This window comes from Acinonyx jubatus, chromosome A3 (assembly GCF_027475565.1).
Source record: "Acinonyx jubatus isolate Ajub_Pintada_27869175 chromosome A3, VMU_Ajub_asm_v1.0, whole genome shotgun sequence".
In the NCBI taxonomy this organism is placed as follows: domain Eukaryota; kingdom Metazoa; phylum Chordata; class Mammalia; order Carnivora; family Felidae; genus Acinonyx; species Acinonyx jubatus.
Window position 1 is genome coordinate 45,271,079 of NC_069388.1, and position 15,081 is coordinate 45,286,159.

Genomic DNA, 15,081 nt, shown 5'->3' on the forward strand with positions numbered 1-15,081 from the left:
CTTATATATTTTGGATATTAACCCCTTATCAGCTATATCATTTGCAAATATCTTCACCCATTCAGTAGATTGTCTTCGTGTTTTATTGATGATTTTCTTCATTGTGCAAAAGCTTTTTTTGGTTTAGTCCCAATAGTTCATTTTTGCTTTTGTTTCCCTTGCCTAAGGAGGCAGACATATCTAGAAAACTATTGCCAAGGCTTATGTCAAAGAGGTTACTGCCTATGTTTTCTTCTAGAAGTTTTATGCTTTCAGGGAGGGATGGTATATTTGAAGAGAAGCAAGACCTGGATTCTGTTTCAGCTGTGTATGTGACATTTTCTCTTCTAAAATTTGGGCCTCAGATTTTCTTGTCTGCAAAAGAGAGATGCAAATATATCTCCCCATCCATTCTGCAAGCCTCTGTGAACTAAATGCTATCAGGTCTGTAGAGATGCTTTGGTCCCTTCAAAAGAAAAGCATGTAACTTCCTCAAGGCTTCATTATTGTTACACCCAGTTCTACTTCCCACTGTGTGTCCTTGACCAAGCCACTGAACCGATTGCTTCTGTTGCCTCACCCAGCCCCCTCTCTTTTTAAAAAAGAGACAATGCTCATTCTCCCCATAGACATGACTGTAAATTTAAATTGCTTTACATGTCTTTACAATTACTTGAGGAGCACCTGGGTGGCTCAGTCAGTTGACAATCCAACTCTTGGTTCTGGCTCAGGTCATGACTCTAGGGTTGTGGGATTGAGCCCCGCATTGGGCTCCACACTGAGTATAGAGCCTGTTTAAGATTCTCCCTCCTCTCTCTCTCTCTCTCTCTCTCTCTCTCTCTCTCTCTCTCTCTTCCTTTTTCTCTCCGTCTTCCTCCCTCTGCCCCTCTCCCCACCTTGCACTCATTCTCTCTTTCAAATAAAAATAAATAAATAAAATTACTTGAAGATGTGGAGGAAAAACTGTTATTTGCAGTTTGACTGGCAATCAGGATTATTTTTGCACAAATGGAGTATATTTTAATGCAATCCTGTATATGATTAGTGGAAGTTTTTTTTTATATTACCTATAATACTAGAAAGAGTTTTTAAAACTCCTATAGTCCTTTGTATGCATCTCTCCCTCCCTCTCTTTCTTTTTTTTTTTTTTTTTTTTGGTATAGTATCTCCCTAGTTCTATTAAATCCAAGCCTCTCTGTGAAAAGTGGTTAGAATTCAGTTTTTTAAATTGTGCTGAAATATATGTAACATAAAATTTACCATTTTAGCCATGTCTAAGTGTACAATTCAGTGGCATTAAGTACTTTCACATAGTTGTGCAATGTGTGCATCTCTTTTTGAAATGTAGATTACATAGTTGTTAGATAATATTTGTTTGGGGAACCAATATTGTGATTCAAAGTAAATACTATGGACTGTACCATTTTTCTGACTTATTCTGTGGAAGCCGTGGGTTTTATAAAATGTGGTCAGTGTTGATTTCAGTGGCCATGCTTCCTTTTCCTCACTTCATTTTTGAGAAGGATGTAAACAACCCAATCGTTCAGACACAGTATGTTTAACTCACCTCTACCTTGCGTTGCAGGTTGCAAGGCAGGCAGGAACTAACTCGGGGACAGCCATGTCAAGAGGATTGTATCAACCAGCAACAATCTTTATGGGCCGCCAAATGTCAGCCATCTCAAGCATTGGAGGTTTCAGTACAGAGCAGAAATCTCCCCAGCCCACAAAGAACTTTTCAATTCCTGACCCACATTCACACCGACAGACAGCCCAGAGCGGTAATGTGACAGACAGCTATGTAGTACAAACTAATAGTGACACACAGTGCTTAAATAAGTCTGACAAAATAGATGGAAAGACATCTCTTCAGATTGGTGAGAAAACGCCAGTCACAGCCAGCGCATTGTCTGAGGAGGAACAAACTCATTGCTTACAGATAGGAAGCAACACGCATCACGGCGGGAGTAGTTTATCTGAAGGCAAAAAGTCTGCTGAACTCCATTCCCCGTTACGGGAAAGATTAAGTCCAGAGAACAGAACCACTGATTTAAAGTGTGACAGTTGCAGCAGATCAGAGGGATCAGAGGGAGAAATACTGACACAGGAATGTATTGAAGTCAAGGAAGAAAGAGCCAGACCGCCAGTCTCTCCGCTATCAGCCTCAGAATACTGTGCATCTGTAAATAAGTGTTCTCAAGAGAAGGACTCTGCTTGGGAAGGTTTCCCAGGTGGGTTGAGAGGCTGAGATTGCTGGTTTTTCTTGGTGTTTAGGTTTTGGGAGTGGTGGTGGTCTTTTGTAAGAACAAAATACATACTTTAATTTTACCTCTGTCAAAAAGCAAACCAGTGACTTGGCTAACAAAATTCCATTCTCATGAGTTCTTAAATACACAGGTGGAAATATTTTTGCAAGCTAATTCACTGATTTTAAAACCCACTGTGATAGGTTTAAAGATATTTTTAATGATTTTTCACATACTATATAATTAATTGTGGATTGTTTCTACATGTTTTTAACTTGAGTAATTTATCTGCCTGTGAGGCAAAATGTGTTAACCTCACTTCTCCCTGAAGTTAGTGATCAGTGGTCTGTTCATATTCCCTCTTATAGATCATCTTCCTCCTGGGGACCCAGATTCACAGAAACCCTTCAGAAAAATGCAGGAACAGCAAGAGGAGGAAAGTTTGAGCAGCAGCAGCAGTGATCTCACAGTCTCTGTAAGTGAAGATGATCTGATTTTCAAGAGTTCAGAACCACAGCCAAATCCGGGTGACGTGATGGAAGGAGAAAATGGAATAGAGGCCTTAAAATTAATCCACTTTGAGCAAGAACGAGATGCCCTATCCACCGAAAAACATAATTGTATTTTGCAAACCCTAAGCTCTCCTGATTCAAAAAAGGAATCCGCCACTCACTCACCAACAAGAGAGTAAGACATTCAATTTTTTTTTTTTTTTACTGTTCTGTTTTTAATTATAGACATTTTTAGAGACCATTCCACTGGGAATGTATTATTGAACCTCCAGCCATGGATGTGTAAGTTCCTTAAGTCCCATAAACAGTCTTTTAGATAAGGTTTAATTTTCTTTCTTTCTTTCTTTTTAATGAAATAGCTTTAAAAGTCTGAATATCATTGACTCATGGTGATTGGCAGTTTATAATTATATCCAAACAATCCCTGGTTAATTCCTAAGTCATTCCCCCCTACACCCTGCCCTCCAGCGTTCTAGAAAGTAAATCATTTTTGAAGTTGTGGTAGCACAGAAGGTAACAAATAGTTAAACTTACTAGGAGTTCAGCTTTAGAGGCTAAGAACTTTGTGTCTAATTAATTTGCTTAATCCTTCTATTCCTTGCCACTGTGTCTTACGATTAAACATGAGTTTATAAGTTCTGCTAAGTATATTTCCAAGTCAGCTTTCATTTTTTGAATGAAGACACTGGAATCTTTAATATTAAATAGGAACAACATTAGTGTTAAACATTCTGATCACTTCTAATATCCAACTTATAAAAGCTCACATACGATTTTTCACTATTGACTAGAGATACTGGGTGGAATTATGTAGAAAGCATTGAAACTATTAGGAAACTTATTCTGCAATGAAAAATAGCACTGATAGGATCACATCTCTTGTAGGAGTAGAAGAAACCTAAGTAAACAACCTAAGGTAGATGTCATCTTTTAAAAATGGGGAAACCAAGGCCAGGGGCATAGGAATGACATTTGTGCCATTGGGGCAGACCTGCCTCCTCAACTTACATGCTACCCTCAGAAATTTCTCTTGTACTATGATAATGTCACTCTTCCTTTTTAAAAAAAAATTTTTTTTAATGTTTATTTATTTTTGAGACAGAGAGAGACAGAGCATGAGAGGGGGAGGGACAGAGAGAGAAGGAGACACCGAATCTGAAGCAGGCTCCAGGCTCCAGCCTCTGAGCTCCAAGTTGTCAGCACAGAGCCAGATGTGGGGATCAAACTCACAGACTGTGAGATCATGACCTGAGCCAAAGTCAGACACACAGCTGACGGAGCCGCTCAGGTGCCCTGATAATGTCACTTTCTTTTCAATGGTCTCAGCAGCAGTGAAGAGACAAGTAGGCATTGTTGTGTATTGGGATATATACTCTCTTTTAGAGCACTGTTGTACCTTTAAATATGTTGCTTTTCACCATTCATAATCTACTTATGGTGAAAAGTTTAATTTATAGTTTGACTCCGAGAGTTCAAGAAAGATTTATTAAGAGCACATCAAGTACAAAGCACTTGCACTATGGATGGAAGCACTGACAAACTTCCTGGACTTACTTATTGTAGAGGCAAGCCAAATGGATTTTTCTAGTCATAATACTTCTCTCTCATCAAAGAGGTACAGATATTATATACTATATCATCAGAAACTTTATTACCGGAGATAAAATCATCTCTTCTGGGTTTTGTATTCACAGGCTTCTTTTCATACCAATCCATTGGCCAAGTTAGCACTTTGGTAGGCTAACAAGGGGGCTCGTGTACCAGTGTCTTTACTCAGAATTCAGTCTTTTCCTGAGATGAAAAACGATGAGCATGTGTGTGGAATTAAGAACACTCTATCCCCTTTTCTCCTATGTGAATGACTTTTTCCTATGACCTTAAAGCCAAGCTCCTTGGGAATTTGGGATATTGTGTTCCAAAACTTATTGGGAAATATGGTCATTTGGTGAATTTTTGAATATTTGTCTTAAAAGAATGTTCCCAGAATAAAAGGTCAGTCAGCAGTGGTTGATGTCTGTGCTATCAAATTTGAGCCTATTGGTTGTCTGTGGTGAAAGTATTCCCACGAATAGGTTGGAAGTGCTTTTAAATGATGCTGGTTAACCTGCTGACATTCCTACTGCTTTTGAGGCCCTACTTTCTCTTATTTATTATTTAGCATGAGTTGTTCTCCCTTGCTCTGAAGGTTAATTATTAATCTGGGGCTATAACATTGTATTTACAGAGCTGACACTGTGATCTCAAAGGTTCATTACCTCAATTAGCTTTAGGGTCTTTGGGGGGCTTGGAGAAAAGCCACTTGAATGAATTTTAGTTAAGAAAGATGAGAGATGGGACAAAGGCAAACACATAGAAAGATACAGACAGGAAACTGGACCCTCTGATTTGATGATGATGATGATAGTTATTATGTTTTAGCACATCTGTATGCCCACTAAATTGCTGTGTTTGGACATGAAACTTGGTTTTAAGCTTCCTGGTAGTAAAGGTGAAAAGAGGAATACAGTATGCTGGATAGTTTCCATTAGAGGGGAAAAGTGAAGCCAAGGATTATTTTTGTGTTGTTTGGTTGTTGTTTGTTTTGTTTAGAAAAAAATTTAACGGCTCTATTGAAATATACTTCACATAACATACAGTCCAGCCATTTAAAGTGTATAATCCAAGGGTTTGGGGTGTATTACATTATTGATTTGTGAAAAATGTGCTAAAATGTAAAAAAAAATTTTTTAATTGCGATTTTAAGCATATAATTTAGTAACATTAATTACATTCACCATACTGTGCAGCCATCAGCACTATCTCTTTCCAAAAGTTGTTCCTCACCCCAAATATAAACTCTGTAACTCTTCATTCTTCCCTCCCTCCAGTCTCTGGTAACCTCTAATGTACATTCTGTCTGTAAATTTGTCTATTCTGTTGGTAATTATACATTATTTGCACTTGTCTGGCTTATTTCAGTGAGCATAAGATCTTTTAGGTTCATACATGTTGTTGCAGGTATCAGAACTTCATTCTGTTTTATGACTAAATAATATTCTGGTGTATGGACATACCACATTCTGTATATCCATTCATCTGTTGATGGACACTTGGGTTGCTTCTACCTAAAAGCCAAGTGTTTTTGAGAAGCTTCATGACCCACTCCCATGGATACTTCCAGATATTGAAAACCAGGCTGTGCTTCATGCATAATTCCTTCATCACAAGTTAGAGTTAACCCTTTTCACAAGAAAGCATACCAAAATAAATCTGAGCTTAAAAAAAATGTCAAAAAGGAAGACCTAGAATCTTTTTATTCTTTTTTTCAATGTTTTTATTTTTTATTTTTGAGAGAGACAGAGCGTGAGTGGAGAAGAGGCAGAGAGAGACACACACAGAATCTGAAACAGGCTCCAGGCTCTGAGCTGTCAGCACAGAACCAGATGCGGGGCTCGAACTCATGGACCATGAGATCATGACCTGAGCCGAAGTTGTACACTTAACTGGCTGAGCCACCCAGAGCTCCTAGAATCTTTTTATTCTTAAACAGTAAACAGTTTGCTGCAAACGTTGGTACAAAACTCCATGACTTAACCTGATATTTGCTGCTTTTCATGTGTCGGGTGTTGGCCCAGTGTCAGTTGGGGCCTCAAGGATAATTTAGCTATGTGCCCCTCTTCATCCAGGAGAGTCGTTTAGCCTGTCATCTGGTGGTGGTAGCAGAGTTCCCAAGACAGCAAGAGGGCAAGCCCCAGTGCCCAGATGCTTTTATAGTGTCTGCCTGAGTCACATTTGCAAGCGTCCCATGGCTAAAGAAAGTCACAAGGCCCAGCCCAGAGTCAACAGGTGAAAAAGTCAAGAGGTCCACCTCTTGATAAGATGAGTGGCAGAGTCACATTGCAAAAGAGGAGACACACAGGGATGGGAAGCTTATGGCCATTTTTTGCAACCCTCCCACAGTATTTTAGGACAAATTCAAATGAAGGTAAGTTCATCATGGGTCCAAAGGTCAGGAAAGGTTTTATAACAGGTGTTGATGTGTCATCTTGAAGGCTGTTGAGGCTTTGAGTAAGAAGGAGGTAGGAAGAGGTGGGTTAGTTCTCTGAGAGGAGTGCTGGCAGGCATGTAGATGCTGAGTGCACAGAGGGGATGGGTGGGCAGAGCAAAGGGTGTGATTGAGGCTCAGTGAGCAGGACTCCTTAAAATAAAGGTTTAAAATGGTGCCTGAGGCATGGCTGAAAACAGGCCTAGAATATCTGGTTAATAAATTTAGGGTTGATTTTCTGTCTTTTGCACAACTGCTGAAGGATAGTATGGTGCATAACTTGACTTAGGAGAATTAATCTGACTTGATTAGTTTTGTCAGGATTAATTATCCACGAGGTAGGCAAAAGTCTAAGGTGGCTCCCCAGAGTCCTGCCTCCTGGTGTGTACTGTGTATAGTCCCCTTGCCTTGAGTGTGGGCAGGAGTGTACATTTGATGGATTTCCCTCCTACAATTACTCTATGTTAAGTGACAGATATGAAGACTTTTGCAAATATGATAAAGTCCCAAATCAGTTGCTTTTGAGCTAATCAAAAAAGGAATTCTCCAGGGTGGGCCTGACCTAAACTGATCAGATCAGCCTTTTAAAAGGGACTGGGTCCTTACTGAAGTCAGAGATTCAAAGCAGCTGATGTACTCTCCTGTTTGCCTTGAAAAAGCAAACTGCCATCTTGTGGAGAAGGCCACATGGTAGGAAATCGTTGGCTGGAAATTCATTTGCCAACAACCAGTGAGTTTGGAGGAGGACCCAGACTTAAACAAGATTGCAGACCCGGCCAGCAGCTTGATGTCAGCATGGTGGGACTCTGAGAATAAGGCTCCACTAACCTAGACCCAGACCTCTGACCCATGGGAACTGTGAGAAAGGTTTATGGTAAGTGTGAAATTTGTGGTAATTTGTTATGCAGCAGTTATGATCCAATTGAAAAATTGGAATCAGGGATTGTATCTTTGCAAGATTTTATGGGTAGAAGTCACTACCCATAGTGACCCAAGGCAGGCTGAATCAGATGTGTTCAGGGTCCAGTGTGGGAGCACATGGTGCCAGGGTGGCAAAATGAGTGACCTAGCAGCTACCTGGGTTGGGCCCAGCAACCGACCCGTGCTTTCTCTTGCCCTGTACCCTCACCATCTGAGCAAGTGCATTTTTACACATGGCCACGTGCAGGTGACCAGGCATGGAACATGGTCGACTCGTAGGGACCTAGAAAAGTGGGTGTGCACAACTGCATTACTCAACAAGCAGTTTCTCATGCAAACAGTATTTCTCTGGTGACTTTTCTAGTGAATGAAGCAATGTATTGATGGTTTTTTGGTTTTGCTTTGTTTACAATGCGTAGTATCATATATGCACCTTTACATCATACAGAATACTTTCACTTCCTGAAAACCCCTATGCTCTGTCTACTACTCATCTCTCTTTCCACCCCCTCACCCAAACCCTGGGTCACTACTGAACTTTCTATTGTCTATAGTTTTGCCTTTTCCAGAATGTCATATTCTTAGAATTATACAGTATATATAGCCTTTTCAAATTTCACTAAGCATTATGCATTTAAATTTTTTTAATGTTTATTTATTATTTTTAGGAGAGAGAGAGAGAATGTGTGAGCATAAGCGGGGAAGGGGCAGAGAGGGAAAGGGAGACAGAATCCAAAGCAGGCTCCCTGCTGTCAGTGCAGAGCCCGACCCTGAACTGTGAGATCATGACCCAAGCCAAAGACAGATGCTTAATAGACTGAGCCACCCAGGGGCCTCAAGCAATATGCATATTTTGAACTCTTGTCTTTTCATGGCTTGCTAGCTCATTTCGTTTTAGTGCTAAATAATATTTTGTTACCTGGATATACCACCGCTTATTTATCCATTTACTTACTGAAGCTTTGTGACCTACACATTTTGTCAATTATGAATAAAGACACTGTGGACAATTACGTGCAGGTTTTTGTGTAGACATTAGTAAATATCCTTGTCGGCCTTTGGTATTATCAGTTTTTTTTTTAATTTTAACTATTCTGATAGGTACACAATGGTATATTATTTTAATTTACAATTTTCTAATGACATATGATGGTGAGCATGTTTTCATGTAGTTAATTACTATTTGTATGTCTTCTTTGGTGAGGTACCTGTTCAGTTCTTTTGCCTAGTTTTTAACTGGATTGTTTGTTTTCTTATTATTGAGCTTAAATAATTCTTTGCATATTTTGGATACAAGTCCTTTATCAGGGGGATAATATGTTTTATAAATATTTTCTCCCTGTCTGTAGCATGTCTTTCCATTCTCTTGACAGTGTCTTTTTCAAGGCAGAAGTGTTTTGTTTTGTGTTTTTTTTGTTTTTTATTTAACCTCTCCCAGGGCAGTGAACCCCAGCAGTGAGTGCTGGCCCACCAGTACTGCAGGGCTTAGCCACTCACATTCCCTGCCACCATCTTGAGGTCCCATCACTGAATCTAAGGTGACCTAGATTTTTTACTATGTTATCTTCTAGAAATATTATAGTTTTGCAGTTTACATTTAGATTTGTGATCCATTTTGAGATAATTTTTGTGAAAGGCACAAAGTCAGTTTCCAGATTCATTTTGTCTTTTTGCTTATGGATGTCATTCTTTGCAGTGCCATCTGTTGACAAGACTATCCTTTTTCCATTGAAGAGTTAAATAGTTGACTTTATTTGTGTGGGTCTATTTCTGAGTTTTCTGTTCTGGTCCATGAGGATCTGTTTGTTCCTTCACCAGTATCACACTGTCTTTATTATGTTAGCTTTATAGTAAGTCTTGAATTCATGTAGTATCAGTCCTCTGACTTTGCTCTTCTTCAGTACTGTATTGACTCCTCTGGGTCTTTTGCTTTTCCATATAAACTTTAGAATCAGTTTGTCAATATTCAGAAAAATAACTTGCTGCGATTTGATTGATACTGTTTTGAATTCAGAACTGGGAATTCAAGTTGGGAAAAACTGACATCTTAACAATGTTAAGTCATCCTATGCATGACATGGAATATCTCTTTGTTTATTTAGATCTTTGATTTCTTTCATCAGTTTTGTAGTTTTCTTCATGTCATTTTTGTTCATAAACTGTTAGACCTATTGTTAAGTACTTTTCTCTTTTTTGTGCTAATCTAAATGTATTGTGTTTTTCATTTCAAGTTTTACTTGTTCATTGCTGCTATATAAGAAAGCAATTGACTTTTGTAGATTAACCTTATATCCTGTAATATTGCTATAATTATTATTAGCTTCAGGAGTATTTTGTTTTTGATTCTTTGGGATTTTCAACATAGACAAGCATGTGATCTGTGAATAAAGACAGTTTTATTTTTTTCTTCCCAATCTATATGTCTTTTCTTTTCTTTTTTTTTAAATAAAATTTTTAATGTTTATTTTTTTCTGAGGGGTGAGGGCAGGGGACAGAGGATCCAAAGTGGGCTCTGTGCTGACAGTAGAGAGCCTGATGCAGGGCTTGAGCTCACAGACCGTGAGATATGACCCGAGCCGAAGTCAGATGCTCAACCAACTGAGCCACCCAGATGTCCCTTATTTTCTTTCTTACTGCATTAGCTAAGATTTCTAGTACAATGTTAAATAGGAGTGGTGAGAGGAGACATTCTGGCTTTGTTGTTGATCTTTTGGGGAAAGCATCTAATTCTTTCACATTAAATATGATGTTAGCTATAGGTTTTTTGTTCTTTATCTGTTGAAGAACATTTGTTCTTTATCAAGTTGAAGAAATTCCCCCTTTATTCTTGGTTTGCTGAGAATTTTTATTGTGAATGGGTATTGACTTTTCTTATATGCTTTTTCTGCATGTAATGGTACAATCATATGATTTTTCTTCTTTACCTTTGGATGTGATGGGTCATATTCATTGATTTTCAAATGTTAAATCAGGGATATACCTGGGATAAAATCCAACTGGTCATGGTGTGTAATTTTTTTTATACATTCTTGGATTCAGTTTGCCATTTTTTAAAGGATTTTTGCATCTATATTCATGAGAGACACTGATCTGTAGTTTTCCTTTCTTATAATGTCTTTATCTGGTTCTGGTGTTAGGGTAATGCTAGCCTTATGTAATGAGTTAGGAAGTATTCTCTTGCCTTCTATCCTCTGAAAGAGATTGTAGAGAATTTGTATAATTTCTTCTTTAAATGATTGGTAGAATTTGCCAGTGAACATATCTGGCCCTGGTACTTTCTGTTCTGAAAGATTGTCAATTATTAATTCAATTTCTTTAACATATATAGTTCTATTCAGATTCTCTGTTTCTCTTTGTGTAAGATTTGGCATATTGTGTCCTAGGAATTGGGTCATTTCATCTGAGTTACCAAATTTGTGAGTTTAGAGTTTTTCATATTATTCTTTTCTTTTCCCTTTAATGTACATGGGATCAATAATGATGGTCTGTCATTCATTATGACTTGTGTATATCTTTTTTTTTCTTGGTTAGCCTTATATTAAGGATTGAATGTCTGTGTCCCCCCAAGTTCATATGCTGAAGCTCTAGTGCTGCAAGTGACTGTATTCAGAGATATACAAATACAGTGAGGAGGTGATCTAGGCTAAATGAGCTCATAAAGGTGAGGCTTTAATCCCATAAGGCCAGAACCCTTATAAGAAGAGGAAGAGACACTAGAGCTCTCTCCAGCTATGTGAAGACACAGTGAGAAAGTGGCCATCTGCAAGTCTCACCAGGAACCAAATCAACCAGCACTTTGATCTTGGACTTCCCTACTTTGAGAATTGTGAAAAATAAATTTCTGTTGTTTAAATCACCCAGTTTGTGGTATTTTGTTATAGCAGCCTGAAAAGACTAATACACCTGGCTAGAGGTTTATCTGTTTTGTTGTTTATTTTTTTTTCAAGGAAACAGTTTTTTGTTTTGTTGATTTTGTCTATTGTTTTCCTGTTTTCAATTCTATTGATTTCTTCTCTAGATTTTATGATTTCTTCTGCTACTTTTATGATTACTTCTGCTACTTTTACTTTGGAAAATTTACCCCCCTTTTTTTTCTAATTTCCCAATATAGAAGCTTAGATTACTCATTTTTAGATCTTTTTCTTTTCTAATATACGTGTTCAATGCTATAAATTTCCCTGTAAGCCCTGCTTTTGATGTAGCCCACAACTTTTTATAAGTTGCACTTTCATTTTCACTCAGTCAAAATACTAAATTTCTCTTGAAACTTCTTTGACCCATGTGTTCTTCAGAAATGTGTTTTTTAACCTCCAAATATTTTGAGATTTCCTGTATTTCTGTTAATGATCTTTAGTTTGATTCTATTGTGGTCTGAGAGCATACTCTCTCTGACTTATGTTCTTTTAATTTCTTTGGGGTGTGTTTTATGGCCTAGAATATATTTGGCCTTGGCAAATGTTACATTTGAGCTTGAGAAGAATGTATATTTTGCTGTCGTTGAATGGAGTATCCTGTAAATGTCAATTAGATCCAGTTGATTAATGGTGCTCTTCACTTCAGCTATATCCTTGCTGCTTGTTTACCTGCTGGATATGCCAGTTACTGACAGAGGTGTGTTGAAGTGTTCAGCTGTAATGGTCAATTTATCTGTTTCTCCTTGAAGTTCTATCAGTTTTGCCTATGTATTTTGGTGCTCTGTTATTAGGTGCATACACATTGCATACACATTAAGGATTTTCATGATATTCCTAAAGGTAGTTTTTTGGATATTTATCCTGCTTCATGTTCTCTGAGCTTCCTAGGTCTATAGTTTGGTGTCGTTAACTTTGGAAAATTCTCGGCCATTATTACTTCAAATATTTATTTTGCTTCTTTCTCTTTCTTCTTCAGATATTCCCATTATTTGTATGTTAACACCCTTTGTAATTATTCACAGTTCTTGGATATTCTGTTCCTTTTTTGTTATTGTTCATTCTTTCTCTTTGCATTTCATTTTGGCAGGTTTGTATACTAGCATATCTCCTGGCTCATTGATTCCTTCCTCAGCTATGTCCTGTCTACTTGTGAGGCCATCACAAGTATTCAGACTTGAGTTTTATGTTTACATTTTTGGTTTTGCAATTAAGTAGACTGTTTTAAATTAATCATTTTTTCTGGAGCTGCGTATAAAAGAATCAAACTGTTCTTCCTTCTAGTTATAGTATGTAACTAATTGAATATACAATTGAAAATCACACTCTATAATTCCATTTTGAACCAAAATATTCTGAATGCCTGTTAGGCCCAAAGCTTGGTACTATGCACTATGGGGTTGTGGCAATTTAAAATATGGATGAAAGACCTAAATGTAAGACAGGAAGCCATCAAAATCCTAGAGGAGAAAACAGGCAACAACCCCTTTGACCTTGGCCACACCAACTTATTACTAGACATGTCTCCAGAGGCAAGGGAAACAAAAGCAAAAATGAACTATTGGGACCGCATCAAAATAAAAAGCTTCTGCACAGCAGAGGAAACAAGCAAAAAACTAAAAGGCAACCAACGGACTGGGAGAAGATATTTTCAAGTGAAATATCAGATAGAAGAAGGTTAGTATCCAAGATCTATCAAGAACTTATTAAACTCAACACCCCAAAAGTAAATAATCCAGTAAAGAAATGGGCAGAGGACATAAATAGACACTTTTCCAAAGAAGACATCCAGATGGCTAACAGACACATGAAAAGATGCTCAAAGTCACTCATCATAAGGGAAATACAAATAAAAACCACAGTGAAATACCACATCACACCTGTCAGAATGGCTAAAATATAACAACTCAGGAAACAACAGATGTTAGTGAGGATATGGAGAAAGGGGAAGAACGGTTTGGAAGTTCCTCAAAAGGTAAAAATAGAACTGCCTTATGGCCAAGCAATTGCATTACTAGGAATTTATCCAAAGGATATCAAAATGCTGATTTGAAGGGACACGTGCACCCCAATGTTTATAGCAGCATTATCAATAACAGCCAAATTATGGAAAGAACCCAATGTGTATCAACTGACGAATGGATGAAGAAGATGTGAGATACACACACACACACACACACACAAACACACACACACACACTGAAATATTATTCAGTGATCAAGAAGAATGAAATCTTGCCATTTGCAACAACGTGGATGGGACTAGAGTATATTTTGCTAAGTGAAATAAGTCAAGTCAGAGAAAGACAAGTATGATTTCAGTCATGTGGAATTTAAGAAACAAAATAGATGAACATAGGGGAAAAGAAGGAAAAATAAGATAAAAACAGAGAGAGGCAAACCATAAGAGACTCTTAAATATAGAGAACAAATTGCAGGTTGCTGGAGGAGAGGTGGGTGGAGGAATGGGCTAAATGGGTGATGGGCATTAAGGAGTGCACTTGTTGGGATGAGCACTGGGTGTTATATGTAAGTGATGAATCACTGAATTTTACTCTTGAAACCAGTACTACACTATAGGTTAACTAACTTGAATCTAAATTTTAAAAAAAAGGAAAGAAACATATGGCTACAATTTTTTCAACACTTTTCTTATCAAAAGATGGAGTTTCTGTCCATTTCCCTTGAATCTGGGTAGGCTAATGACTGCTTAACTAAGTAGAGCATGGTGGAATTGATGCTCTCTGACCTTAAAAGTTGAGTTGTAAAAGGCCATGCAGTTTCTGCCCTGTTTGCTATACCACTTGTTCTTGGAACCCTGAAGCACTATGAGAAATCTGACTAATCTGAGACTGCTGTGCTTGAAGAAATTATGTTAGGTGCTCTAGATTATAGTCCCAGCTGGGCCCATCCTTCCAGCTATCTCCACCAAGATGCCAGACATGCAGTGAAGCTTTCTTGGACCCTCTAGACAAGTGCATTCACCCCAACCAACCTCTCTTAACACATGAAGTAGAAGAATCACTCAGCCAAGCCCTGCCTAATTCTTGATCCACAAAATCATCACATATAATATAATGATGGTTGTTATAAGATACCAAGTTTTGGGGTACTTTGTTATGAGTCTACAGATAACTACTATAAGACTTCGTTCATTTTACCTTAAATATTTATTGAGTGCCTCCCTGTGCCAGGCACTATTTTGCTTTTACATTTATGATCATCCATGTAGAGGGGAGGAAGATACCATAAACTGATAAACAGTCTGTGTGGAAAGTGTTATGACAAAGAATAGCAGGTTAAGTGTATAAAGATGGCATAGATGCAAGTTAATATGGGATGGTTAGGGAGAGTCTTAGTAAGATGATATTTGAGTAGAGACCTAAAGTGAGTGAGTAAGCCACATTAAATTGTACCCATACCTTCTCTATCACTTAACCTGCTTTATTCTTTGTCACCTTAATTTTCACCCTGGTTTATTTGTTTAT

General features: G+C 37.9%; 1 protein-coding gene across 2 annotated transcripts in view; it reads left to right on the plus strand.

Annotated features, from left to right (window-relative positions):
• Positions 1–15,081, plus strand: part of KIZ (kizuna centrosomal protein) — a 143,180-nt gene that overhangs the window by 57,139 nt on the left and 70,960 nt on the right. Inside the window, exons 5-6 of one of the 2 annotated variants that reach the window (XM_027069473.2) lie at positions 1,565–2,210; positions 2,594–2,912. In XM_027069473.2, coding sequence (XP_026925274.1) covers positions 1,565–2,210; positions 2,594–2,912 — 965 coding nt within the window. The remainder of the gene's footprint in view (positions 1–1,564; positions 2,211–2,593; positions 2,913–15,081) is intronic. The other variant, XM_053200309.1, reaches the window with a different exon arrangement.